Source organism: Rhinolophus sinicus, chromosome 14 (genome assembly GCF_057876585.1).
Source record: "Rhinolophus sinicus isolate RSI-liver-muscle chromosome 14, RSI-T2T, whole genome shotgun sequence".
Lineage (NCBI taxonomy): Eukaryota > Metazoa > Chordata > Mammalia > Chiroptera > Rhinolophidae > Rhinolophus > Rhinolophus sinicus.
The window spans coordinates 108,415,348-108,442,924 of record NC_142514.1 but is presented as its reverse complement, the minus strand read 5'-3'; the positions used below and the strand labels follow the sequence as shown (position 1 = coordinate 108,442,924).

Here is a 27,577-nt window from a genome sequence, read left to right as displayed (position 1 = left end):
TTATTAATTGTAATTCTAAAACAACTTTTTTATGCTGGGTCATTGAATTGGGTATTTCCCAGTCTTGGTTTTAATAGGTATTTGCTGGATAATTTAGAGACTACACCTGAGAGGCTTGTTTGATGATAATCACTCAAGTCCTATTGAATTGCCTTTGTGAATCAGCTGAAGGCAATAATTATCAATAGGAAAATATCAAATATCATGGGCGGTGGGTTGGTATCATCTCCTCCCTGGAAACATGATTAATTTCAGAGAGGCACTAGGGCTTTTTATGTGTTGTTTTCCAGAGTTTATTCAAATTTGTTGTTGGAACTGAGGGCCTAAATCAAAGAGGGAGGACAGAGAGGAACTCCTTGAACTCTGCCAAGGGCTTTAACTACTTTTTCTCCTTAATTTACTCCTTACAACAAGCGTACAAATCAGTAACCCCATGTTATAAATGGAAGTCTTAAAGGCTAGAAAGATTAAATGACTTGCTAAATTTATACCATTAGTAAGTGGAAGAGATAGTCATTCTGACTCTGGAGCCCCCTAAATCATAATGTGATGATTAAATGGATGTGCTGTATTTGTCCATTTAAAAAAGTAAACGTGGAATATTCAAACACATGACAGTTATCTGTTGCTGAATGATATTTTATTAGCTTAATAATTTGGGCCTGCCCTTAGCATTAATAAGCTTCAGCACTAGTCACAAGATTTCCATTCATTGGTGGGGAAAGTTTTTGTTTTAAAAAATGCAATTAGAGAGAGGGCATCTATTTCTTGGGGGCTGCAGTGACAGCAGGCTTATTTTCACGGGTGATGGGAATGGTGCGCTCGGGGCCAGAGGCCTGTTTCCTTGGTCCATTCACAGTGAGGACCCCATCAGATGACAGGGACGAAGTAATGGCTAGAGGGTCCACATCCGCTGGGATCCGGTATTTCCTGTGGAACTCCCGGGAGATGAAACCATGTTCATCCTAATCCAAGAGAACAAGGAAAGAGGCAGAGAGATAAGAACAGGAAAATAGCACCACTTGCTTAGAACTCAGACATCCTCCTTCCCCTTAGGTATGACCAATACCATGGCAACATGAGAAAAAGCTGTCCTGTTTGGGGCTAAGATGAAGCTGCCTGGGTGGTCACTCCTACCAATGAGAATCTGAGAAGTCTGAGACAGGCAAAACTTCATAACCCTGAGGCATGGATATGTGGGGAGCCATGGTTTCTTGCAGCCCTGAACCTTGCAGACTGGCTCGGTTTCTGCCCCCATAACATTGTCTCTGCCTTATCTGAGAAGCGCCTAACGGCTGCTGAGGAATGTGGTGAAAACGGCCAGTTCCCAGACACAGAAAACTAAGGGCTTTCTAGACAATTAGTAGATTCTGTCTCCTTGAAATATTTACTTTTGTGAGTTTCAGTGACCTTGTATCTTCTATGTCAAAGTAAGGTTGAAGCTGGAAAGATTTACTTTCACTGAGATAATGCATATCTTCTTCGTTTAACTGCACGTACTCAAATTGTATATATTGGTTAGAGATAATAAACTCAGGGCTTCAGCATGACTGAAGACCGGCCGCATTAGCATTTGTGTGTGTCTTTTATTTCATTCCCACTCCCCCATTCAGGTACTGATCGACTCGTGGCGGCTGGCCCGTCACATGGATATGTTTAGATGTATTTCCCAGAGGACTAGATCTATGTTTGTTGGGCCTACAGGATTTGGAATATCATCTGGCATTGAAGATCTGAATCCCTAAGGAAGCTTAGAAATTGTCTTGACTCTTCAGGGAAGGTCCCAGAATGTTCCAGGCCAATAGGACTGCTACCATTAGGGGAAGAAAAAAAAAAAGACTCCATCCAGGGAGACTCTGACCCAAACTAAAATCATACACTCAAAACAGAAACAGGCTGAGGACCTAAAACTGTACTGTTTGATGAATAAGGTTCTCAGTTATCACCAATTGGTAAGAAGCAAACCCATCAAAAAATCCTCCCAGAAAGTAATGAGAAGTTATTCCATTCTTCAGTATTCTGCTAAAGAGTAGTTGACCCTAACCCCTATATCTGCTGAATCTCAAGCATTTATCCAGACAGGCTCTCAATTAACTGATTTCCACATGGGCTCTACAGTATTAGGAGCTGAGTACAGCTCTGAAACTTAGGCAGACCATGTAGTTCAGGACTAAGAAGGGCTAAACAGAAGAGGATTCCTGAACATCTAAAAGAAAAGTCCCAAACTCAAGAGCCTTCGGGGTACCTGCAGTTAATGTAATTATGAAAAGCAACCAGGTGTTGGACAAGCACTATGCCTACGTCAGCGGTCTTCATCCTTGACTGTACATTAGAATCACCTAGAGAGCTTTATAAAAATGTTGATGCCTAGGTGCCATCCCTAAAAATGCTGATTTAATTGGTCTGAGATAAACCAAAGCACTGGTATTTTTAAAAATTCTCTTCGTGATTCTAACGTGGCTAAGGTTTCAGACCACTGGCTTAAATGGGAAGCCCATTTATCCTATCTAAGGCAATCAAATCAAAACAAACAACAGATCATGTCTCTGGCCAAAACAACAACAGCAATGCCAGGTCTATCCCTGTTCCAGACCCTAATGGTTTAGGACTGAAATGTTGCCAGCCTCAGAGGCTGATGGCATATAGTACGCCCTGAATGAATGAACAGAAGAGAAAACAAGCTACATACCTGGCGCTCTTCATGTTTGCCGTGCACCTCAATCACATCTCCCAGCACCTTGACCTTGAGTTCCTCTGGGGAGAAGTGCTTCACATCCAGGTTGACAGAGAATCTGTCCTTCTCCAGACGCATCTAGAAATAGTAAGGTGGAAAGGAGGGGGTAGGAGAAAAAAATGGTAGGAATGTGGATCAGTAGTGCAGTCTTACCATTCTGCTGACTTGCTTTCTAGGCAGGTAATTTAGTCTCCTCTTTTTGGCAAAAAAATTCCTTTTTAAATAAACATGATTCTCTGGTTTGGGGAGCCACCACAGTGGTACCCAAGGCACAGCAATTGGTCATCAGGATCAAACTTTATTTACAGGGACAGGGAAGACGACAGGCCACCCAGGGGGAATAATCACAAGGATGGGTCTGGGCCTGGCTTCTACTGCCTCTCTGACCCCAATGCCTGGCCTTGTCATTTGTCTGTCAGACAAAGGCCTCTTCTTCTTGTTCAGGTCTCTGCCAAGTTTCCCACCCACTCAATCTGGAATGTTGTGCTGGCCATGATTGTCCTTCCAAAGCCCTTACCCACTCAGCTCCTATTTATTCACACTTGAATATTTTTAAACTGGAGTGTTATCTGTGACGGCTTCTGTCCACCTTGTATGTTCACTCCATTCTCTCGCCCTCTTAGGACAAGTAGGGGTCCTAAGACTGGACCTACATTCTTTCCTCCTTAGGCTTAGACCCAGGCCAGTGCCCTGTCACAGCCCTGAGAAACTCAGAAAATCACAGAAGAGGGAATAAGAAGGAAGAAAATAGTGGTTGCTGTCTCCAGCTCCACTCAGTAGGGATGACAAACTCATGATGATGAGGTAGGGCTGTCTCCTGGTCTGAAACTTAAGATGATAAAATTTGTCAGGAGTATGAGGTATTAGAAGTAGTGAGCAAAGGAGTTTGAAGGCAGCTCTTTCCCTGTAGATCCTTATGAAGGAAACCAGAAAAGGGCATCCTACTTAGAAGTTAGGGTATAGACGATCTTCCTAGCACATGGGGAAGGTGTAGTAAGTAGGATACAGAGAAGCATCAAAGACAAACAGGTGACTAGGGGAGAGACAGAGGAACTAGTAACCTCATCTTTCTTCGCTGCAGGACACACAAGTGCCTAAGAGATTTAGGACACTTAGACATAGCCAGATATAGACAGACAGGAGAAGTAGAGCAGACAGACATGTTTCCAGAAGGTTCAGGAAGAACTCTCCTGTCCTACAGAGGGGAGACTTACCTCTGAGAGCCCAGTGTCAAGCCAGCTGGGTGCCCGCAGGAATGAGGGCAGCCGAAAGTAGAAGGGACTCAGGGAAGTAGAAGTTGGGAAGAAATCAGACTCCAACAGGTGCTCTCCAAAGAACTGGTCAAAGAGGCGGCTGGGGGAGTGGAAAGGAAAGAAGGGGCGTCGGATCCAGGGGTGGTGAATGGCAATATCCATGGTGGCTTGGTGACTGTTGGGGATCAGCTGGCTGGTCAGCTCCTTCAGCTGCAGCTACAACCAGCCCTTTATATATGCAGTCTTGTGAAGCTTCTGGAACGGTGATGTCAGGGGTTTTATTATCCTAGCTCACCACCCGTTCATAGAGACTTGTGATCGGAGATTTGGCAGTGTGACACATACCCAGTACTCACTGAGCTAAGAAAAGAGAAATACAAACACGTCTGAGCTGTCCAGTGACTTGCCCTGGACTTGTTTCACTAGCTTTCTGCCCACACCCAATCCCCCCCACCCCAGCCCCCGCCCCCCTTGACTGGGACAGAGTCAAGAATCCCAAGCAGGCAGGAGGTGTGCCCCTCCTCCTCTCCAGCCTAGGGAGCCTGGGGAATCCAGCCAGCAACTATCTTGGGCCTGGGCAGGAACTGGAATCTTCCTTGGCTGGGTCCCAGAGACATTAACTCTTTGTGGGTCCCTGGAGGAAAGCAGTGATCACCATGTCAGTGGCAGGCATCTGTGTGGTGCTCAAGGTTGATGTGGGTTCAGGTAAGGACTCTGACATTAATCTGGGCAGGAAGAGCCCTCACCCCACTCCAAAGAAAAGGTAGAAAAGTGTTCATCTTTCACTTTATAAGGCTGACAGAACATTAAATCCAGGAGAGCTTTATGAAGTGGGTTGCGACGGAGGAGGAGACAGGGTGGCGTGGACAATGTGCAAACTGTGAGCGTCTCAGCGAGGCCTCGCTAGGGCCTCTAATGCTAGCCACCGCTCCCCAGCTCACTCCCCAGCCAGGACCCCCAGCTGTCCTCTGGAGTCCCCTGCGACAGCTGAAGGGTGTGCAGGGGAGGGGGCGGGGGTCCAGGCAGCGCTGGTCACACACTCTTGGCTGGCGCTCAGGGCCCCGCTGCCCGCCCTCCCCGAGGCTCGACACTATTTTGGGTGGTGTAGACCCCGCCCCCACCTCGGACGGAGCCCTGGCTCTCCAGGCAGCTGGTGGGGTCTCGGTGCACCTCGGATCGGGGCCTCTGACACGTCTGCAACCATGTCGGGCCGCTCGGTGCCACATGCCCACCCAGCCACCGCCGAGTACGAATTTGCCAACCCGAGCCGCCTGGGTGAGCAGCGCTTCGGAGAAGGTATGGCACAGACTCCACTCCCTTGCCTCCCACCCCCACCGCCTGAAATTCTGGGCTGATCTCCCAACGGTGCTGGCCTCCACCCCACTCCGGGCTTAACTGAACTCCTGGGGCAAGCCATCTCCCACCCCAGCTCCCCCCTCACTCCTTCCAAGCAGGGCTCTTTCCCCTTCCTACTGACCTCAGCGTAGACGTGGTAAGAGCAGTGCTCTGACACCTGACCCCGGCCCCCCTAAGGATGCCTCTTGTTCCCCTTCTGTTTACCCAGTTCTGCTTTGGTTTGCCCTCCTCTGCCCCCATCTCATTTCCTTTCTCAATCCCTTATCCCCAGTTGCCTCCTTCTAGTCGCTGTGTCCCCCCTCTTTCCCCTTACCTACTTCTGACTCCCCTCCTGCTCTCCCTAGTCCTCATCTCTCATTCCCCCCCCCCCCTTCCTACCTCATGCTCCCTCATCCTGCCTCTTGCCTTCTCTTTCTCTGCCCCTCAGGCCTCCTACCAGAAGAGATCCTGACCCCCACCCTCTACCATGGCTACTATGTCCGGCCCCGGGCCACCAGAGCTGGGGAGGGCAGCAGGGCAGGGGCCTCCGAGCTCAGGCTCAGTGAGGGCAAGTTCCAGGCATTTCTGGACGTGAGCCACTTTACCCCAGATGAGGTGACCGTGAGGACTGTGGACAACCTGCTGGAGGTGTCTGCCCGGCACCCCCAGCGCCTGGACCGCCATGGCTTCGTGTCCCGAGAGTTCTGCCGCACCTATGTCCTGCCTGCTGATGTTGACCCCTGGCGGGTCCGTGCTGCTCTCTCGCATGATGGCATCCTTAACCTGGAGGCGCCTCGGGGTGGCCGACATTTGGATACTGAGGTCAATGAGGTCTATATCTCCTTGCTCCCTGCACCTCCTGATCCGGAGGAAGAGGAGGAGGCAGCCAGAGTTGAGCCCTGAGTGCCACAGACCCAGCACCCAGCACTTTCTCCCTCATGCAGTGATATGAGCAGCTGCCACCACCGGAGAGGCAGCAGCATCCTTGGGGGAATGGAAAAGTGCATGGGCCACAATGTATGGTTTGGTCCCTTGGGACATGTCCTAGTCATTGGTTTAGTTCTGGGTGGAGCTGAATAAACCCAAATCTCAGGGCCTTGTTTGTGCCGCTCCCTATTCTGTGGCCTGGAGGATGGGGTGGGCAGGGAGGGAAGAAGTCATAGCCATCTAGAGAAAAAGCTCCTCAGTTAGGTGTACCCAACACTACAGAACCCCGAGCTTGCACTTGGATGCTGAGATCACACCCAGAAGCTAACACTGGCTCCAGATCAAATTCCTAGCCACAATTTTCTCACAATGCAACAAAAGAGAGAGTGATCCTGGGAGGGACAAGGGATATGCCATCCAAACAGGCCAGAGGGCACTGTCTGAGCTGGTGATTAGAAACACAAAAACAAGGGTCTCCAGACTGTCTGGCTTATTTGGGGTAGGGGTTGGGAAAACAGGTTTTGGCTGGAGTGGATTGCCTATAGCCCTGTTTTCCCATCTGAGGCCTGTCCACTGAAAATGGTCTCTGATTCTGAGGGACCAAGTATGTATACACAAGGGTACAGACACAGAAATCTCTGCCATTATCACCAAACCAGTACCCTCTGCACAGGGAAGGCCCATGACAGAAATTTGCCTCCTATCTGGGAACATACCAAGAGAGGAACCACTGCATCATCACCCCACACGTCGTCATTCCAGGCTAAATGCAAGGGAATCTGGGGCTGTTGGTGTGGTGGTGATGGCCAGGGCAGCATCCTTTGGAAGTGGAGTCTTATTACTAAAGGTATGATGTATGCAAGAGACCCTGGGTATCTGACTCCTCAGTTACTCTCTGTGATCAAGAGAGCAGGCGTGTGTATGATTTGGAGAGTACCCAGACCTCCCCACCCCAAAATATATATTTTATGAGGCTGTGGTGGACATCTGAAATTCTTCCATTAAAGTGGTGGGTTCTTAGCTTTGTTGGGTTATAGACCCATTTGAAAATCTGACAAAAGCGATAGATCCTCTTACCAGAAAAATACATATGCTCCCAAATTTGGCACACAATTTGAATAGGTTCATACAGCCCTTACGATCCATTCATATGCCCCTCTTAGGGATCTATGGAGCCCCCAGGGTAAGAACCCTCACTTGGTTAAAGGATTTCCATCCATTTAAAATGACAGCATGCTTCAGAGAAATAACTGTTGATATATCCATTTGTTCGCTCAACAAATATTTGTTAAACCCCAAGTAATATACACTATAGGGGATACACATTGTAAGTATAAACTATAAAAACTATGGTCTTTTATTGTTTTCTCTCAGGCATCTTAGTATCTAGCTGAGAAGGAAAAAAACAATAAAAGGATCCTATTCAGACTTCACTCAGAACAGCTTCACATTCATCTGTTTTGTAACTGGGATTTTTACATAAGCTTTGCTTAAAAGAAAGGGTTCCTTAGCTAGAAAAAAAAAATTGAGAGCTTTGATTTAGTTCAAATCCCCACCCTGTTCAAATTGTTTCAAGATTATTAGTGAACTTCTTCTGGGACATTTTGAGTGACATAGAACTAAAAACTTCATAAAGTAGCCTACTTCATTTTCTTTTTAGACAAATCTGTTATAAATCATTCCTTCTATTAAACCAAAATCTGCATTTCAGTAACATCTGCCCATTGGTTCTGGTTATGTCCAGAAAATAAATGCAATTCTTCTTTCACTTGAGGTTCTTCATCTGAAGGACTTAAAGATAACCATCCTATCCTCCTAAGGCTTCCCTTCCCCAACTAAACATATTTTACCCATATTTTACAGGACATTCCATAACAATTATTACCCAGACAACTCTCTCTTAAACACACTGCCTTTTTACAAAACAATCTGAAATTCAACATGTAGAACTAAAATTATTATTCCACGGACTGACTGGTACAGCCTTTGGTGAAGTAATCAATACCCTTGTTTACCACTCTAGACTTCTATTAGTGCTGTTTTAAGTGTATCACATTTGCTGGATACCGCTACACACTGTTGGTTCTTTTGGAGTTTCTGGCCATATAAAATTTCTTAGGTATTTTCCTTTACATTTCTCCTTTAAATTAGAGAAAGTGTCTGGAAATGAACCGGATGTGGAGGGCTTTGAGTGCCAGGCTAAGCAGCTCCGATAATAGGATGAAAAGAATACAGTTAATAGTAGAGTACAGAATGGATTGCTAGGCAGAAGCATGACCACAAAATAAGGCTGGTGCAATGATCTAGCACAAGATACTAAAGCAAGATGCTTTACCATCTGACAATTTGCTGAGAATAAGAAGTAATAATAATAACAATAGCTAGGGCTTACTGAGAGCTCCCCATGTGTCAAACCCTGGACTGGAGCTTTATACACATTATCTCATATAATCTTCACCACAATTCTGTATGGCTGTCACTCCTACTGTCCCCATTTTTCATAAGGAAAGAAGATGGGGAGGAGTGAAGAGTCCAGGGCATTCTCTGTGGAGTGCAGGGCTGAGTGGTAGGTCTTGAATACCCATAAAGAGCACACAAATAACTGGGCATCGGAGCAAGACACTAAAGATGGGGGTGGGAGCATAGGAGACAAGAATTACGGGTTTTACAAATTCTTCTAGAGCCCATTATTTTCTACAGAGGAATTTGCTTGACTGCATCCTAGTTGCTGGTAAACATGGAATGAGGGTAAGTTTGGGTCATTGGAAGGAGAAGCTGAGTTGAGGTTTAGATGGAGATTCTGTAATTCTGTACTGGAAATGGGGAAGTGAGTGGTTAAGAAGTACTGAGGCCATTCCAATCATAGAGTCTTATGATTTTTGACCAGAAAGGGGATTAGGTAATAGGTTCAGCACTCCGTTTCACAGTCCTAGAAAAAAGTGATTTGCCCAAGTTAATTCCAAAAGCAAGGGAGGAAGAATATAAAAGGAATCCATTTCCCTAAATTTAAGTTTCCAAGAGACTCCAGTATTCAAACCCAGATTCTGGACAGAGATAATAAGAAATTGATACTGACTGCCTTGAAAGTGAAACTCAATTAAAGCTGAGTAGTGCTGGGAAACATACGGTAAGGCTCTTTATTATAGAGGATAAATTTCAGTGACAGTGTGATGTAGTGGAGAAACATTTCCTAAGGAAAACCAGAGCCCTTATCTAGCTCAGGTTTCTTTTCACTGAAGCTTGAAGCTCAAAGTTCGTAGCTTCATCAAAGCAGCTCCAAATCCCAAAGCTGAGCTAGTTCTCACCTGGCGTCGGTGTGTGTTCCTCTACCCTTTGGCTGGGAGCAGTCACCTGGGAATCATTCCAGCAGGTGGCTTCCAAAGTCCAACCTGCTAGGTTGAAATCTGACACTAACAGAGACTCCCCGGGAGTCTGAAAGCTAAACCAGGAACCAGGAAATGCACAAGCCTCTTTACGTAGAAAAACAGCTGGGCTCCCTCAGAGACAGAGCACCATGGGAAACCGGCTGTGCTGCGTGAAAAGCTGGTGAGTAGGGGGCAAGGGGGAGGGTAACATCTCTGTCAGTAGACTTGGAAGCCCTGAGAATAAGATAGAGCCTGCACATAGTTCTCTGCCGACCTCCTACTGCTACCTCCCTCTGCCTGGCACCTCCTGGTGCCAACACTAGAACAGCACCTCCTTCTCTGCTCACTCCTTTCAGGAGACTTGGGAAAACACAGCCAAGCCAGCTGTCTATAGAATACCCAGAGGAGAGCTGGAATGGTGAATTGGTATTGTTTCTCTTTGTCTTCCTCTTCCTCTCCTTTCCCTTCCTGTCCCTTCCCTTCTTCCCCAGATGATGATAATTGTAGCATTTGATAGCTTACTATGTGCCAGGCACTTTACAAACAATTTAATTTCCCCAACAATTTTAAAGGGAGGTGGCCTTACTCCTCCCATTATTTACAGCTGAGAAGCTGAGGTTCAGAGCAGTTGTCCGAGGCCACATGGCTACCGTGTTTCCCTGAAAATAAGACCTAACCGGAAAATAAGTCCTAGCATGATTTTTCAGGGTGACATCCCTTAACATAAGCCCTAATACATCTTTTGGAGCAAAAATTAATATAAGGCCCAGTCTTATTTTCGGGGAAACATGGTAGTAAGCAAATAAACCAAGATTCCAAGATAGGTCTGTCTGATTTCAGAGCCCATACTTTTAACCACTGCATAATACTGCTTCCCAAATCAAGCAAATCAACTTTGGAGAAATGTTTATTTGGAAGGGCAGAAGTGGGGAGGAGACTCTCCATGGAATATTTGAATATAACTTTCACGCTTATTTGCTGTGTGGCCTTAGGCAAAGCCTGTAACTTCTCTTTTTTCTCATATATCAAATATAGATAACATGACCTATGTTGTTTAGATCACAGGCTTGAAGAGTAGAGAATATATGAAAGCCCCATTGTAAATTAATTGTAATGTCTTTATTGTTCTTTCCCAGAATTGTCATCACTATAAAACCCTGGACCGGGTTTTATCCTGTCTAGTGCCTTAGCTACACCATTCCATGCCTGGGTCAGTCTTAAGGATGTCTTGTTTATGAATAAAGCATTATTATATTTAGAGAGAGAGGTGAGGCACATTGAAAAGTGCATATACTTACATGATTTGAAGTCAGTACACTGGATTCAAGTCCTGTTCCTACTAAATTATTTATTAAATATTTTATTGAACATTTATATGTACCAGGCATAGTGATAGATGCAGAAGACATAGTAATAATAAAAAATTTGGTCCCTGCTTTCTTAAGATAAAGTGTTATGGCCTTAGTTGACCCATCTGTAAAATGGGAACAAGAACACATTTCCTGGAATGTTGTCAGGATTGAAAAAAACAAATAAAGCACTTTTTAAACTCTGAGATGTCCTACAAACACAAGACATCTAGAAACATAAATGCTTCTACAGAAAGGGATGTAACAGCTTCTTTCACTTCCTTTCTTCCCAACTCTTCATATTCTTCATTTTTGGTTATTATTTCCTCTGATGGTGGTGTCATAGTAATCAGCTTTTCCTGGTGCTCATTATATGCCAGGCACGTAGTTTAGTAATTTACATTTATTATTTTACTTAATTCTTACAAAAGTCCCATGAGGTTTAGGTTCCATTATTATCCTCTTTTATTAATAAAAAAAAAAGGAAGCCTAATGAAGTTAAAAACTTACTAAAGTTCACACAGCCAGTCTGATACCATCAGTCTGACTCTAAAACCTGGCTAAAGACGTTATATCAGATATTCTAACCAAAATATATTTTTTCCTCTTAAAATGTTGGTAAAACTGGATAAATATTACTTTTCTCTATTTCTCATCTCAATAAACTTCCAGAGACTTAAGGATACTATGCTAATTGAAGAGATTTTTATTTTAAAATATTATTTTTTCTGATTACGAAAGTAATACATATTCACTATAGAAAATTTACTCATACCAAAGAGTAGAAAATAAGAACCATAAATCTAAGCACCCAGAGATGACAGGAACATTTGAGTGTATTTCCATGTAATCCTTTTTAAATGCCTATGTGCATAGTTTTTTATCCCCAAATATATCTTACTATCTTTTTTATTAACTTAATAAAGAGTAAAATTTTTGATGCTATTAGATATTCTCCCAACATCTTTCTTAAATGGATATGTAATGTTCCATTGATTGGAGATGCCATTTATTCCGTTAGTTACCAATGTTGGACATTTAGGATATTTCCTGTTTTTGTGGGGGGTTTTCTTGCAATTGTAAATAATGTTACAAGCATCCATATTTGCACCTGTCTGATTATTTCTTAGGATACAGAATTGCTACACATTTATGTTTAAGGCTTCTTATTGCCAATTGTGTTCTAGAAAAATTGCACCAAGTTTTACTCCTACTACCAATATAGGAGACTGCCCATTCAGTTTCCTTAATTCTAAGCTAAAAATAAAATCTTATCACCTGTAAGTCTAACTGAATATTCCATTTGGGTTGTGTCCAGGTATTGTGCAATATCCAACTTGGGAACAGGCTCTGTTCACCAAAATTGGGTCACACAAGTATGTTATTTTAGAATTAATATTTTCTTAATCCATTTAAGTAGAAGTAAGCAGGAAGACAATACTGACAAGGAGCAAGGAATTAGAGGCTAAGATAAGACTATGACTAGGCAGTGGTAAGAGAAAGGAAGAGCTGATGTGGCAGAAGAGAAAGTAGAAAGACCTAGAAGTAAGCTTTTCTTCTGAATCACCTATAGAGTTAAGATGGTGACTCTAACTGCTATCAACTCAGCAAATTAAAACCAAAAATCAGACCAAAACACAAACCTCTGTCAGATTTGTGTGGAGAACTCCTGATTTTTCCACAGTAGTGAAATGGACATGATTTAGAAGTTTGCTTCTCTCTTTTTAAGTAGCAAAACAAGGAAATTTCCTTGGGGAGACAGAAGTCAGACTCTGTGAGAGTTGGAAATGTACTAGCAAGAAAAAGCAACCAAGTAAGCCCCAAACTATTCAGCCTATTTCCTCAGACAAGTGTGGTTTCACTGACCATCAGTTGACAACCACAGAGACATACTGTCTCCACTGGGGACCCCAAGGGCTCAGAAATGAGTATAAGAGGTCTGTACTGCAGCAAGGGCCGGGTAGCTGAGTCATTCACCAAATTCAGAGCTCCCTGTGCTGTGGACTTTAAAGGTTAAACATCTCTCACTTTCTCTGTTAATTAAAAACAAGACAGGGAAGTAGGGAGGTAGGTCACCTGTTAGGATAGAGCTTTGAGGGAACCTAATTAGTCAGCCCTGGTTGTGGCAGCTACTGTGACTCCCAGAATGAGAACTCTGGGTGGCAGTGACCCCCAAAAAAGCACCGAAGCAGAAGCAAGAGGGTCTCTGAATCCAGGAATATCCCATTATTTGGCAGGTTTCCCTTGCCCTCTGCTGGGATTAGCCTGTTAGACAATCCCAGAATAGACCTCAACTCAGCTACATCCCTGGCATGTAGTGCCTGATGCTGTATTTTGGGTTTGGTTATGTCAGTTGTACCATGCTGCCTTCCAGAACCATCCCTTTGGGAGGGGTGTGGTACCCCTGATAAATGTTTTGGGGCTGGCTTAGGGGTGACTATGTTAGAGGGAGGTGAGGGAAGGTCATCCCGGAATGTTAAGAAGATGACAGAGCAAATGATGAAGGAGGGAAGATAGAGGCCAGGGCTCTTACACATGAGTGATCTGTTTCTCTTTTCACAGGAGTTGCCCATCAATTTTCCAGAGGAAAAAGAAAACAGGTAACTGTGGGGAGGAGAGGGTCTTGGGTGGGATGGGGGACAGAGCGCAGTAGGCTAGCAAATTAGAAAAGATAATAGAAACGGTGTCTTTGGAAAAGAGGAGTCTTGGAAGGGATAAAGGGAGATAGTACATCAAAGAGAATCTTTGGGCTACTGGGTTCAAGAACTCTGAAACTCTGAGTCTTATCTTTTCCATTATCTCAGAGTGGCAATCTTGGTTGTTCATGCATTCATTCAGCAAAAATTTCCCTAACACTTATCCTGTATGTGAGGCACTGCAGAATCCCAAGCAAGCAGAGAGGAACAAGAGTAAGGATACACTGTCTAGGTCCAGCAGAGCAGAAAAATCACATTTGAGAGATAGATACGTAATTGTAATGCCATCCACTCACGCTATAATAGGTGCATGTTCATGCTGTGGGACAATGGGAGGAGTTCACATGTTGAAAGAGGAACAGGAAGGAGAGGCTATTTTTAGTCAGAGGAATTATCTCATGCAGAAAAAAGAAAGAAAAGAGAGAGAAGCGACTGACTTGATTGAAAGTGACCAATTGTTTGGTGTAGCTGAATACTTATCACATTGCACTGTAATAGTCTGAGTATTTATTTGTCTCCCCCAATAGACTGTAAGCTCCCGGAGGCAGAAGAAACAGCCTACTCATTCTTCTATTCCCACAATGTGGCACAGAGAATCGAATGAGCTTTCAGCATATATTTGTTGAACTATGTTAGGATCTGGTGAAAAACGAGGATGGAAGATTTTTTTAAATATTTTTTTTATTGGGGAATGTTGGGGAACAGTGTGTTTTTCCAGGGCCCATCAGCTCCAAGTCAAATCGTTGTCCTTCTATCTTGTTGTGGAGGGCGCAGCTCAGCTCCAAGTCCAGTCACCATTTCCAAGAATTGAACCAGCAACCTTGTTGAGAGCTCGCGCTCTAACCAATTGAGCCATCTGGCCACCCCTCCGGAAGCTCAGCGGCAGCTCGTTGTCTTCATTCTAGTTGCGGAGGGCGCAGCTCACTCGCCCATGTGGGAATCTAACCAGCAACCCTGTTGGTCAGAGCTTGCGCTCTAACCAACTGAGCCATCTGGCCTCCCCCAAGGATGGAAGATATCATGAGATTGTGAAAGGGCCAGATTGCACACCCTGCTAAGGAGTTTAGATGTGGGAATGGTAGAAGTGAAAAAGGTGAGAACAGAGGCAGGGCGATTAGTTAGAAGCCCACCATATAGTTTAATAGAGATTTGAAGAGGGTAACTTCAGTAGAGACAGGGAAGAGAGAATGGATTTAAGTTGGATTTCCTCATCTCAGGGAGTCAACCAAGATGGACACTGAAGCAGCAGCAGCAGCAGCCGCTGAATGGCACAAAGGTAATGATAGGCCGCTGTTCCTTCCTGTGGGCTGCTTAGATATGGGATCCCAGGACTTGGCTTTTTGACCCTGAAACAGACACATTTCAGTCATCTGCAGAACTTGCTTGTTCTGCCCATCCTCCTCTGCTCCCCAAAGGAGCAAAGTGAAGGGACGTCAGTCTAACTGAGCCTGCTTTGAAGGTGAGGGGCCAAACCAGCCAAGAATCTCCATTAATACTGTCCATTCCTCACAGGGCCATGACTCAACAGGACACAGGTGTGATCGGGTGTTAGAGCAGCCTGCATCTCAGAAGAGAAATCAAGGCCTCAGATCGGAGGACAGCAGCTTATATTACGCAGACATTCAAGTGTGCAGCCAGACCCAGCCACGCTCTGCCCAGGAGGTGAAGCACCTGCAGTTACAAAATGCTACAGAGTATGCCACACTTTGCTTCCCCCAGGCCACACCCTGCTATGACAGCAAGAACAGGACCCTAGTGTGAGCCTTGGGGAGGAAGGACCAGTTTCCATCATTTCACCGCTACTCCTGTGGGAGAATCTATTGCCCAAGGATGGCGGCCACATTTTAAGCTTAAAGAATTCAGGATCCGCTGGAATTGTGTATCCCCTATCTTGCTCGCTCCCCTAGGCCTGTCTCTTATTTGCTGCCATTAGCTTGGAGTTGTATTTGGGTTAGCTAGGGGTGGGTGGAGTTGCACAAAATGAGGGGGTTAGGCTGATGTGCAGGAAGGTAGGTATCTCACCCCTACCTTTACTCCTGCTCTTAAGAAAAGTGCAGAATACCCCTTAAGCACTTGAGCCGATCTTGTTGAACTCAATCTAACGGTATCGTTAAACTCCTTAATGCTATCCTGAAACTCCAAAGCTGAAGAAGAGGTGCTCTGAAAAAGCATCCTGAGCTTTTGTACACAGCCCCCAGGCCTGGCTTGGGCCGTTTCCTCAGTGGCTGGGTCAAGGGTCCCCGACCTAATCAGACAAATGAGGGCAGAGGCTGAGGCACGGAGGAAGCATTCTCAGACCATTGGTTGCAAGGACATTAAATCACTGGTACTGACTGACAGCACTGCGTGGCCGGGAAACTCCCCTGGGTGGGCCTATTGGCTTCCACAGGTGCGGAGCGGCTAGGATCAATAAATCGCGTACGGAACATTGTCTGGTGCGTTTTCCAGGGCGGGGATTTGTGGGCTCCACGTTAGAGCAGTGGGTCTCGCCCAGCCTAAGGGCGATTTGGAAGTCCAGCAAGTAGAGGCAAGGCTTCCCGCCTCACTCTTCAGGCCTGCCCTGGGGCGGAGCGGGGGTGTGGTTTTGACCGACCGGAGGCGAGTTCCCATCTGCAGAAGCCGGAGTTCTCTGGTCAGGGCCCAGACCGGTATGAGGCGCCTCTGTACAGGCAGTGGACGCAGCCCAGGCAGGCAGGAGGCGGGGTCCAGGCCGGCACGAGACCGTACCCGCTCGGGCCAGCAAGGGGAAGGTCAGGACGAACAGGGGGTGGGGTCAAGGCCTGCGAGGGTTGTGGTCTGGGCCGTTAGAAGGCGGGTCCGGACCGGCGGGGGGCGGGGTCTGTATCAGCGAAAGGTGGAGTCCGAGACGGCAGGGGCGGGGTCGTCAGGGGCTGACTCGGGCAAGCTGGAGGCGGGTTCGGCGGTGGCCGGCCTCCGCGTCACCATGGCAGCGGGAACGCTGCGGCGACGCTGTAGCAGGAGGAGTTCCTGCTCCGCAGGGCAGGAGACAAAGATGCTGAACCAGACCGACCGATGATTTAAGAGGTAAGTGCTGAAAGGCGGCGAGTAACTGGGAAGTATTATTAGCACTGACTGATCAGAAGTGGGGACTCGCGGAGGGGCGAGGGTGGGGTGAGATGAAAGAGGCGGAAGTTTCAAGTTCCGAACCCGCTTGGAGTCTTACAGGTTCTCAGTGTACGATTCCTGATTCAGACTTTCAGAGCTTGGCGAGGAGTGGTAATGCACTTACTTCCCTTTCTCAATCTGGATACTACCCTCTGGATACCACTGGCCCGCAGTTTGTCCCTGATAGGAATGAATCCTTAAGATGGATAGAGTGAAAATGGAATCACAGCACACAAAAAGTTGGTATTAATAGTATCAACTTCATAGAGTGTGAGAATTTTAAGCGCTTGGAACTGTACATAGTATGTAAATGCTAACTGCCATTGACATCATGATCATTGTCACTATTTTCCTGACCTGTTCTCTGGCACAGACCTAGTGCAAGTGGATTCAGAAGAGATGGCTAGAAAACTGCCTCCATCACTAATTGGCAGAGCAATTCCCTACCCTATTTCCTATTAGCTGGGAGTAATAAAATGAACTCTATTTCCAAGAGTTCTATGACGGTCAAATAAGATGATGTAGGTGATAGCACTTTGTAAACGTAAAGTCTATATAAGAATTTCTGCCTTGGAATAAATGCTGCCTTTCCAGGTTAAAACTGAATTTCTGAGGATAAAGGGACGTGTTCTCCAGACGCAGAGCTCCCAGTATTTCTCCTGATTGTCTTCAGAATCCTTCCTATGGTCTTAGACTGATAAATGTCGGGAGGAGGGAAAATGCAGCCTTACTTAACTAATGATGGGGAAGCATTAGTCTTTATTACTATTAAAACCTAAGTGGCCAGTTTTTAAAATGCCATTGAGATACCCTTGCTGTGATTATAATACCTTGGGCTGGACTTCCTGCTAACTAGCGTCCTATTTCTGATTTTTCTAAATGACCTAAGTTGGTAGGTTTGAGGCAGGGGCCTGACCCCACTCGATTGGTTTAGCTTTTGGAATTTTTTTCCTGTCCTGTATTTTTGCACATTTCTTCCTTTTCCCATTTCAAGGTGGCCCTGATCTGGCTCTTCTAGGGACTCTGAAGATGGGAACTCAAATGGTTATGAGACTCTGTAACTCCCTGCTGCCAGCAGAGCCCTCTGTAAGTTTCTGGTGTACTATTTAGAGGAATGTGATGACATTAATGGATTTTTAGTACAGTTCTACAACTGCGGGATTTTTCCATCAGGACTCAGATCCTGGAATAAAATTGTAATATATTTGCTTTCTTTTCTTGTTTCCCCTTCTTGTGGAAATTCTAGCTCACATGATTCATTGCCTTTATCAGGAATTAATAAAACCATGCAGAGGTTGAAAATTCTAGCAATTAATCAGAACATACGTACTTTTAAAAAGATTTAAATAACGTTTTAATAAAAACAATTCATATTAATTGTAGAGTATTTGAGAAATACTACAAACCATGATTTAAAAACAAAAACAAAACCCATAATTCTCCCATCCAGAAGCAATCATTGTTAATATTTTAGAATGTTTTCTTCTAAGTCTTTTTTTCTATGTATTTTATTTACATAGTTGAGGTCATGTGCACACACTTTTGACTTTTGCTTTCTTAACTTAATGCTTGTCAATACGAAATTGTTAAAATGTTTGTTTTAATGTGGGTACCAATATTTGGTAAACATTATAATGTCTGTAATTTTCTTGGTCTTTCCTCTATTGTTGGACTTTCAGGTTTCAGTCTCCCCATTGTAAATAACTAATTGATTTCCTCATTTTAGACACTTTTTCTTATGGTAGAGTCCCAGAAGTGGAATCCATAGGTCAAAGGATGTGAATGTTTTAAGTAATAAGTACCTTTTAAAAGAATTGTGGTGTCAGATTTTTGTATACATCCTTCAGAAGGCAGAGAGACATTAGCTGGGAGATAGAAGGGTCCTTAGTAGGAATATGGATGGCTACCTCTGGCAATGAGACCCTGGAGAAAGATGATTTCATGGTAGTGTAAGTAGGAATGTGAAGCCTTGACACATTATGAATGGCAATTCAGAGGCATAGGGGCATTTACAGTGTTTTCATAGTAGAGAAACTCAAGGATCACTTCCAAAATATCCACCAGATGTCGCTAGTCTCAATTTAATTTTTACCTGCAGGATAGCGAGCAGAAAACTTTGAAATGTGAATTTTAAAAATTCATGTTGAATAAATATTTGCGTATCTGCTTTGGTACAGTTTATATTAAGCACTAGCATCTGGTGATTACTTTAGTGACATCCTACTCTAGTCTCTCACCATTCTGTCTCTGTTATCCTTTTTCTACCCATTCAGTCTGTCACACTCACCCTGTACACTCGGTCCCCACATAATTAATATTGGATTCTCCGTTTTACTAGCATCTTTTTACCATTCTTTCAGTCTTGTTTCTTGTGTATGTGTATATTTATGTGTATCTGAGTTGAAGTGTTTGCTAAAAGAATAGGACCTGGCATTTAGTAACATATAATATTGCTCAACATATTTTTAATAAATGTTTAATGAAAGAATGAATTAATGAAGGAGAGGAAATATAGAAAGATATCAGCAATTACTTATATTTGTTTTGGAAATACAGTAAAAGAGACAAAGATTCGTATTCCTAAATCAACTATAAGTGCTAAATGATATAGTACACAGCATGCTATGACCTTTGAATTTTAAAGAGAGGAAGATTCATTCATTTATTCAGCCAATATTTATCGAGAATTTACTATGTCACAGGAAATAATTCCTGGTTCTGGAAATAAATCAATAACAGAACATACATACAAAATTCCCTGCCCTCATAGAGCTTGCATTCTGGGCAGGGGGACACTGACAATAAGCAAATAAACAAGTAACTATGGAATATACAAGATGGTGATGATGTTAGGAAGAAAAATAAAAATAAAGCAGGAAAATAGGTTTGGGAGATGGGAGTGAGGGAGTGTTGTCATTTTAAATAGAGTGATCAGAGAAGGCCAAACAGCTAACACAGCATTTGAACAGACCTGAAAGAAGAACAGGAATGAACCATGGGATATCTAGGAGATGAGTGTTCCAGACAGATTATGATCCGATCTGTCTTGATTTTAACAAAATCAGGAGTGGTCAGAGAAGCTTTACAAGAAAGTGGAACTTGAACTAAGGGTAGCAGAGATTTGAGTAGCAGAAGTGTGGGGCATTCTAGCAGAGGGACAGTCATGAAGGCATGGAGGTAAAAATGAGCCTTGTAAATTAGACATTTACCTATGTAATGTTTCTAACCTAAGAGCCTGCTAACCTAAGCCTAGGGGATTTGGGGAGAGGCTTTAAGAGCTGGGCATGAGGAATTCATATCTGACATACTAGGAAGAGGGAGTTTTTGAAGACATTTGAGCAGTTGAGCAGCAAGATGTATGTATTTTCTAAGGAAGATTAAGGGATACAGACTGGCAGAAAAGCCTGGGGACAAAGGGAGCAGTTTAGGAAGCAGGACACGTTTGGAACCTTTGTGGGTAGATGTGAGCCCTTTTGTGTGTATTTATGATAATGTCTCTGAAGATAAATGCAATAGAAATTCTAAACATATGTTACTACCAAGGAACTTGTTAATGTGGGAAAACAGAAGAAAGATTAAGAAGTTATTTCAGAGAGTCATTTAAAATATTTTTATTGACAGGTTGTTTTTTTTTTTTAGTTTCAGGTGTACGAAACAACACGATGATTAGACATTTACACCCCTCACAAAGAGAAACCCCCCCCAAGTCTACTATACTACCCCTCTGACATGTACACAGCTATTACAGTACCATTAGCTATATTCCCTATGCTGTACTTTACATCCCATGACTATATATCTATATATGGTAATATATATATGTAAGTATACATATATATTTAATTATAGTTGACATTCAATATTATTTTATATTAGTTTCAGATGTATAGCACAGTGGTTAGGCATTTATATTACCTATGAAGTGATCCCCCATAAGTCCAATACCCATCTGACACCCTACATAGTCTTTACAACATTATGGATTGTATTCCCCATACTGTATTTCACATCCCTGTGACTATTTTGTGACTACCAATATGTACTTTCTAATCCCTTCACCTTCTCTCCATCCCCCAACCCCCCTCCAATCTAGCAACCATCAGTTTTTTTCTCTGTATCTCTGAGTCTATTTCTTTTTTGTTTGCTCATTTATTCTGTTCTTTAGAGTCCACATATAAGTGATTCATTGACAATTTTAATTATTTGTTTACACAAAACTGCCTATCTGCTTCTCCATAGTCATTAATGATTGCCCATAATAGATGTATTAAATTTTGCATAGGTGTGTCTTTCACACATCTTCCTTCTACTCAGGGATTTTCATCAAGTGACAGTTCAAAGCCTAGTATCTGTATTAATAGAAGTGATGAATGAGTTTGCTAATGTTTCCTCCACTGGCTCATTCATTCATTCATTCATTCACTCATTCAACTAAAAGTATTTACTGACTACCTTCCATGTTGCAAGCAATGTATATTCGTAAAAGTATTGCATAATGATTAAGAACCTGGACTTTGGCATCACCACTTAGTAGCTATAGGGTCTGGGCAAATTACTTATCCTCCAAATCTCTCTTTCTTCATACGTAAAATGGGGACAATAAAAAAATCTGCTGTTTATGGTAATAGTGACTATCAAATGAGCTAATGTATGTAAGTGCTTAGTATAGGGCTTGGCACATAGTAAAAGCTCAATTTTGCTATTATTATGGTTGTACATAGATATTTGGGTAGCTTTTAGTTTTAGTTGGTGAGGGAGGTATCTGCCACCATTGTTAAAATAATGCAGGACTGAGGAAACCAGGTATAATTTCAGAAATCAAGCAGCATGGCAGAGATATGCAGAAAGCAGCATGCCTGGGTCATTCACTTGCGCCTGGCGGTGTGAGCAACAGGCTTGCAGCAGTGGGAAGTGGTTCCAGCTCCCCAGACCAGCTTGTTGTTTTCTCACGTACAGGCACTACAGGATGCAGATCATTGTCCTAGTTATTCCTTGTTCTTTTAGCTAACCCACTTTATTTTCCCAGCTCTTATGTTGCTATCACAATATAGTGTGATGGGGAGGATGGAAGGAATAATAAATGTTAGTGCTGCTTAGAGCAAAAGCTCAATTCTTTACCTGGACCACCTTTGAAGGCAGACCTTGATAAGTATGGTGAACATATCTTCTAAGGAAAAAATAATTTGAGATTATATGTTCCAACAGGAATTTTGTGTTTTTTCCAAGTATGAAAGGCAGACTATATATGGAAATTTTTGGAACATTTCAATAATTGTTTGGGGACATTGGACCAGAATATTTTGAAATTGTACTATCTAAATCTAAATGAATTAAAATTAAATGCCACTTACATTTTTGTTTTGCATTTGCATTAGCCACATTGTAAGTGCTTAGCAGTTACATGTGGCTAGTGGCCACTGTATTGGACAGCACAGATATAGAACATTTCCACTATCACAGGAAGTTCTGTTGGACACTAGTATAGAATATATGGTTGATATAATTATAGACTTTCAGAGACTAGTGCAATCTTGGACCATATGCCCTATAATAAATCTTTTATCAATTCACCACAATGCTAATTCCTCCAGCATGCTGTGAGATACAGGCAAACAGCACAGGGTTGGTCATTAGAAGCCTTTAGTTCAAATCTTACCTCCCACAGACTAGCTGAGTGACTGTGAGCACCTCTTCTAGCCTTGGTTCTTTTATCTATGAGATGAGGGAGTTTGGCCAAGTGAGATCTTTTTCTGTAGCTTTAAAATTCAGTGATTTAATGAGTATTTTCCCAGGTAAACTGAGTTCACAGGTCCTACTTTGATAAATGACTTGTTTGAGAAACAGTGACCTCTTGGGATAGATAACTGTTAGCCGGACCTCCCTCTGATATTTCAAAATTTTCTGTTGTGTTGAAAGCATGATGAACTGCCAACCAATCAGAATCCTCTCTCCAGGGATCCACCAACTAGGTGTTTTAGTTTTTCTATCGCTATGCATGTAGATGTGTTGCATGCAATTTTATACGTTTGGAAGTATCATACTTCTCTTTAAAAAGGGCCTGATTGTGTTAACATGGATTAGTGACTCACCTGATGGCATTATACCTTGAACTGTGGTTGTGGTGAGGAGAGTTCTTGACAACTAAACTCACCAGCTAGATTATGAAGGACAGTGGTCTTCTGACTTGTGGGTTGCTCAAGTTTAGTTTGAGTTGTTGTCATGGCTTCTCCCCAGCCTTAGCCAGAATGGAACGCACAGTGTTCAACCAGCAGCAGCCACTAACACCTCCCTCCTCTGGCTTTCTGCTTCCTGCTTGCTGTGGTCAGAGTAAGGTGTGTCCCTTCTCAGAAGCGTCTTTGTGTTGAGCAGCTTTAGACATTCAGGCAGGATATTGCTAGTTCTGACTGCTCTGGGGTAAAGATTTTTCTCTAGTGGCCTGAGGAGGAGGTCATTAGTTTAAACAAGAGTCTACTGACTTTTCTTGCTAGGGTACTAATGGGGACTTGGGGAGGGATTCTGGGCCTTGGGCAAAATTATGAGTGTAGAGTCCTAGCTCCTCAAACTGCCTCTGTCACTGACCAGCTGTGTCCTTGGACAAGGCCCTGACCCTTCTCTGAGCCTTAACATCCTGTAAACCCTTTCCCTCCATCTGGGATCACGAGGTGTAACATAATACGTCTGGGTGTTCTTTCAGCTTCCAGTTTTCCTATAGAAGCAAGAGTGTGCACTGAGAGTACAAATGACTAGTGTTCTTAAAAATAATCAAGGCTATGACTTGAATAACTAGAAACAGAGGGGAATAGCGCTTAGTTTCACTTGAGCAAGCTTTACTTAACTCTTTCAAAAGCACCAGGACATTTTGCGGTTTTTATTTTAATTAAAACCCACTTAATTAACTAAAACTCATTAAAATTACAGGGTTTACATTTTAGCAGTTATTTTAAAAATAAAGGGTTTTTTTGTGAAAGCCCTGGTTATCCTTTGTTTGCCCTTGATGTTTCTGTTGTGATCCTTTGTGATTTGTTTAGCATGCTATTTCTATTAAATGTGTCCAAATAACCATCAGGAAAAGAAAGAGAAAACTAAGTTTCTCTTTCTATCCTTTTTTTCCCTCTCTCCTGGATGGTTCTTCTCTTTCTCTTTTTTGTTTCTCTCCCTTACGCTTCTCCTTCTTTAGCCTAACCTCACTGTCCAGGCCCCATGTGGGTAAAGGTTGCTGTTTTCAGCCAGTCTGGGAAAAAAAATCCTATGATTCACTCCCCTTCCCACTCACCATGTGGTGGGGTGCTTGTGGCCTTAAATCAGCAGATCTTGTGTGTGTGTGTGTGTAGTGCGCGCGCGCCTACCTAAAGACCTGGTGTGTGTGTATGATTGTAAATGCATCACACACCCGCACACACACTCCTCGAGTGTGTGTGTGTGTGTGTGTGTGTGTGTGTGTAGTGCGCGCACACGCCAGCCAGCCCGCCTGCGCGTCCGCGGTGCTGTCCCTCAATCAGGCGGGGCCCCCTGCCGCCGGCCAGCGCCCCTCCAGCTGGTGCGGGCCCAGCGTTTCTATAGGAACAGAGGCAGCACCCAGGCCCCTCCAGCAGAGGCCCCCGAGCGAGCATGCCCAGTGGAAGTCGCTAGTTTGACTCTGGTCTGGGTTTCCAGTAAGTGGCATGCGGGACTCGGGAGTGATCCCAATGAGCTGAGCAGAGAGTCTTTGTGTGCAGAGGGAGGCGGAGGCGGCGGCCGCCTGGCCTGGAGACCCCGCCCGGGGAGCCCCCAGCAGGAACAATGCTAGCCTGCCTGACCCGGGGGAACTTACTGGACGTCCTGCAGGAGGGCTTCAATGAGGTAACTGCTCCTCCCACTCCCTAGTTCTCCTCCCCCAGTGCCTCCCGCGTAATTTCTGAAGGGGTCCTCCGCCCCTCTCCTCCAGAACACTCCGGAACAATTCGCCCGCTGAGCCCTAAGGGGGCAAGGTGGTGGGTACGGTGTAGACGGGCCGGGTGAACCGCGATAAATCAAAAGGGCCGCTTGTCTCCAGCTAAGCTTGGCAGTGACCTTCCCCGGGAGCTTACCTGAGCCCAGAAATCAGGACCACAGATTAAGAAGACATCTCCCAGAAGAGATCTCCACCCTCTCCGGGGATTCTACCTAAGGAAATCCCCTGAATATATGGCAAAAGTGCTCATTTTATTTGAGCCGACGGAGGGGTGAGGATGGTATTGCATTGGTAGAAAGTTTGAGAGAGGGCAGGGTGAGTAGGTGGTCTATATGAAGTGCCCTCTTCATGTTGATATCTTTTTCTAAATCCACTGCAGTAGATTTGTCTACGACCAAGGGCATGGTTGGCAGAGAGAACCGAAGAGGAGAGAGGAGGCCTGAATTTCTGGCCCAATTCAGGGGAGCCAGCATTTGCTCCCTTCTGTGTGAGAGTGGGGAACTGGGGCCCCCAATCTGACAGACAGTATGGGCAAGGGCTGGCTAGGGTCTTTTTCTCGTCACTGTTTTCTCTCAAAATTCTATCATTTATCCCGTTTCCTTCTCTTGTGACCCCTCCCCCTCGTGATTTGCTGCATTTGTCTTTCTTTGCTTCTGAGCCCCACCCCTTTGAGTTGCCTTATCTCAGCATCCAGGGAGATCCCTATAAGGAGACCTAGACTGTTAGTTGTGTCTTTCTTCCTTTCTCCTTTTCTTTCCACCTCTCCCTCTCTTCCCTCTCTGTCTTTCTTTGTTAAATTTAAGATTTAAAAAAACCAGTTTTTAGTTAAACATTGATCATGTGAATACATTCTTTTCTTAAATATGAACATTACATGCAAGACTGAGTGGCTTGGCCACCCCTCCATTCCTGACCTTTTCCCCTGAAGTAACCATTCTCATGAATTTGTGTATGAGATTTTCTTTCTACAGCTGCACTACAGGCTCTTTCCTTAATTTCTGTTTTTGATTAAGAATCTCTGCAGCCTGACCTGTCCCAGAACCTTCCCCAGTCCTGTCCTCTGTCCCCCAGCCTTGTTCCTAACAGAGAGGAAAACTGCAGACATGCTGTCCCAACCTAAACGACTGAGTCAGAATTTTCCTTTGGTGGTGGGGTGTCACTAACTTCATTGAAGGGCAGAGCTTGCATCCTGCCTGCACTGCAGGGCTCCTCATCTTTGCATGGGTCCTCTTTGAACACATGTAAGGGGATTGTTAACAAAGAGCTAGTCTGAGAGTTGAAACACAGACAAGCCAGGAGGTCACCTCTTTTGGGTGTTTCTGGCATTCCTGGTTCCTCTTTTCTCAATCTCTGCCTTTGGGCTTCCCCTGGTCTCAAGTTTCATACATCTGAGTCTGACTCATGCACCAATTGTGGCAGAAGCTCCTTGGGTCCTTTTCTGGCCTCTGCCTTTTAAAACTCAATCCTCAGGTATCAGGTCCCTCTATCTTATCAAGGGGAGAAAACCAGCACAGAGTCAGTCCTACTCTTTGCCTTCTGCTCATTTCACTTCCAACTCTTTCAACTGAAGAGCCAAGAGGCTTAGCTATCTTTTTCATGCTTTAGTGTGTCCATAAATATTTCTTGACCTCCAATTCTTGTAAAACATAAGGGAAAGGATGAGTAGTAGTGGAGTCTTCATAAAAACAACAGACACACAACTTTATTATTAATTCATCTCTAGAATAATGCAGTGATGCCTCTTTTTTCTTTCTGATGCTTGATTTTTCTACCCATCCTGTAAACTCTCTCTACCCCTTCTACAGGCTAATGTATAATCCATTCCCTTCTATTAGTAGATTTGTTCTCTGATATTCAATGAGTGCTTTTGGTTTCTCTGAGAAATTGACAGCAGCTAAATAATACTAAAGTAGTATGTTAAATCTCAATGGTTCCTTATCGTTTAAATAATTCTTTCACATATATAATAAATTATATTAAGTAATTCTTTTCACATATTGTATCACAGTTAGTGTTATTGAATAATAATATGATTACTTATTTCAGAGTTGATGGAGCCCTGATTAACCTATTCCAGCCTTTAGGGTTGCTTAATAGATCCAATAATATTCAATCTTTTTCTTAGAGTCATGTGATAAGGATGTAGATAGGGACTTAAAAGCCAGTGTCAGAATACACGTCAATTTCTCTGAGAAGCTCTTCCTACTGAGGTTAAGAAAACCACACATGTATCCAATCATCTCTGGGGACTGATCCAAGCATATCTGAAGCTATTCTTCATCACCCAGATGCTTTAAGGTCTGTGTGGTTAGGGCTGTGACCTCATTCTCTATGGCAAAGAAAACTGCCACAGGAAATGAAGCTATAGCCCTAATTGATTAATTACTCGGGGAACCCTGCGGCAGAGGGAAACCTTGCCCTCTTAATCAAGGCTTCCCCTTACCCACTGTTGGCTTCTGTTCTCAATCATATGCCACTGTGCATAACTGTGCATGACAGAATTTTCTTCTACCGTGTTCCCTGAATAAAGCCCGAGTCTCAACATACCTGACAAATTACTCACAGAATTGATCCATGTCAGTACTGTCAATGCAGTCCCTTTTATTGACATGGTTAATTTGCACTGTGAATTTTCCACAAGTTTTGGCTACTGTCACATTCTGTAGCCCACCCTGGCTGTCATCCCCTGTCTCCTATGTTCTGGATATGGATAGGCTTTCTGTAGTTCACATTTTCCCTTTCTGTATCTGCCTCAAAGCTATTTATTTGTTTTTTCTGACACTTGGTATTGATGTTGTCATATGAATGTTGTCTTTGGTTGTTGAGCCAACATGAAGTTCTGCAAGTGTTTTTCTGTGAGCT

At 43.8% G+C, this 27,577-nt stretch overlaps 4 protein-coding genes across 10 annotated transcripts in view; 3 read left to right on the top strand and 1 right to left on the bottom strand.

Annotated features, from left to right (window-relative positions):
* Positions 1 to 618: 618 nt before the first annotated feature.
* CRYAB (crystallin alpha B) lies at positions 619 to 4,370 on the bottom strand. The gene is made up of 3 exons (XM_019715309.2): positions 3,949 to 4,370; positions 2,690 to 2,812; positions 619 to 965 (listed from the first exon to the last, which is right to left on the bottom strand). The coding sequence occupies exons 1-3, from the start codon at positions 4,147 to 4,149 to the stop codon at positions 762 to 764; spliced, it is 528 nt and encodes a 175-aa protein (XP_019570868.2). The 5' UTR covers positions 4,150 to 4,370; the 3' UTR covers positions 619 to 761.
* Positions 4,371 to 4,880: 510 nt separating this feature from the next.
* HSPB2 (heat shock protein family B (small) member 2) lies at positions 4,881 to 6,418 on the top strand. Its single transcript, XM_019715310.3, has 2 exons — positions 4,881 to 5,283; positions 5,771 to 6,418. The coding sequence occupies exons 1-2, from the start codon at positions 5,190 to 5,192 to the stop codon at positions 6,223 to 6,225; spliced, it is 549 nt and encodes a 182-aa protein (XP_019570869.1). The 5' UTR covers positions 4,881 to 5,189; the 3' UTR covers positions 6,226 to 6,418.
* Positions 6,419 to 9,563: 3,145 nt separating this feature from the next.
* Positions 9,564 to 16,090, top strand: C14H11orf52 (chromosome 14 C11orf52 homolog). Its single transcript, XM_019715311.3, has 4 exons — positions 9,564 to 9,795; positions 13,526 to 13,563; positions 14,877 to 14,935; positions 15,172 to 16,090. Exons 1-4 carry the CDS (start codon positions 9,764 to 9,766, stop codon positions 15,418 to 15,420), a joined length of 378 nt encoding a protein of 125 aa, XP_019570870.2. The 5' UTR covers positions 9,564 to 9,763; the 3' UTR covers positions 15,421 to 16,090.
* Positions 16,091 to 16,561: 471 nt separating this feature from the next.
* Positions 16,562 to 27,577, top strand: part of DIXDC1 (DIX domain containing 1) — a 75,761-nt gene continuing 64,745 nt past the window's right edge. For 2 of the 7 annotated variants that reach the window (XM_019715298.3, XM_019715295.3), the window contains exon 1: positions 24,267 to 24,624. In XM_019715298.3, the coding sequence (XP_019570857.3) occupies positions 24,565 to 24,624 (60 nt within the window). In that variant the 5' untranslated portion in view covers positions 24,267 to 24,564. Of the gene's footprint in view, positions 16,705 to 17,764; positions 17,872 to 24,261; positions 24,625 to 27,577 lie in introns of those variants that run through there. The other 5 variants (XM_019715296.3, XM_088791459.1, XM_074335503.2 and 2 more) reach the window with 5 other exon arrangements.

Excerpts from the sequence above, each read along its gene's own strand:
- CRYAB (XM_019715309.2), bottom strand. The coding sequence starts at position 4,149 with ATGGATATTGCCATTCACCACCCCTGGATCCGACGCCCCTTCTTTCCT. Across the intron at positions 2,813-3,948 it reads TTGACACTGGGCTCTCAGAG|ATGCGTCTGGAGAAGGACAG; the intron begins GTAAGTCTCCCC and ends TACTATTTCTAG. Across the intron at positions 966-2,689 it reads GCAAACATGAAGAGCGCCAG|GATGAACATGGTTTCATCTC; the intron begins GTATGTAGCTTG and ends CTCTTGGATTAG.
- HSPB2 (XM_019715310.3), top strand. The coding sequence starts at position 5,190 with ATGTCGGGCCGCTCGGTGCCACATGCCCACCCAGCCACCGCCGAGTAC. Across the intron at positions 5,284-5,770 it reads TGAGCAGCGCTTCGGAGAAG|GCCTCCTACCAGAAGAGATC; the intron begins GTATGGCACAGA and ends TCTGCCCCTCAG.
- C14H11orf52 (XM_019715311.3), top strand. The coding sequence starts at position 9,764 with ATGGGAAACCGGCTGTGCTGCGTGAAAAGCTG. Across the intron at positions 13,564-14,876 it reads CCAGAGGAAAAAGAAAACAG|GGAGTCAACCAAGATGGACA; the intron begins GTAACTGTGGGG and ends TCCTCATCTCAG. Across the intron at positions 14,936-15,171 it reads AGCCGCTGAATGGCACAAAG|GGCCATGACTCAACAGGACA; the intron begins GTAATGATAGGC and ends CATTCCTCACAG.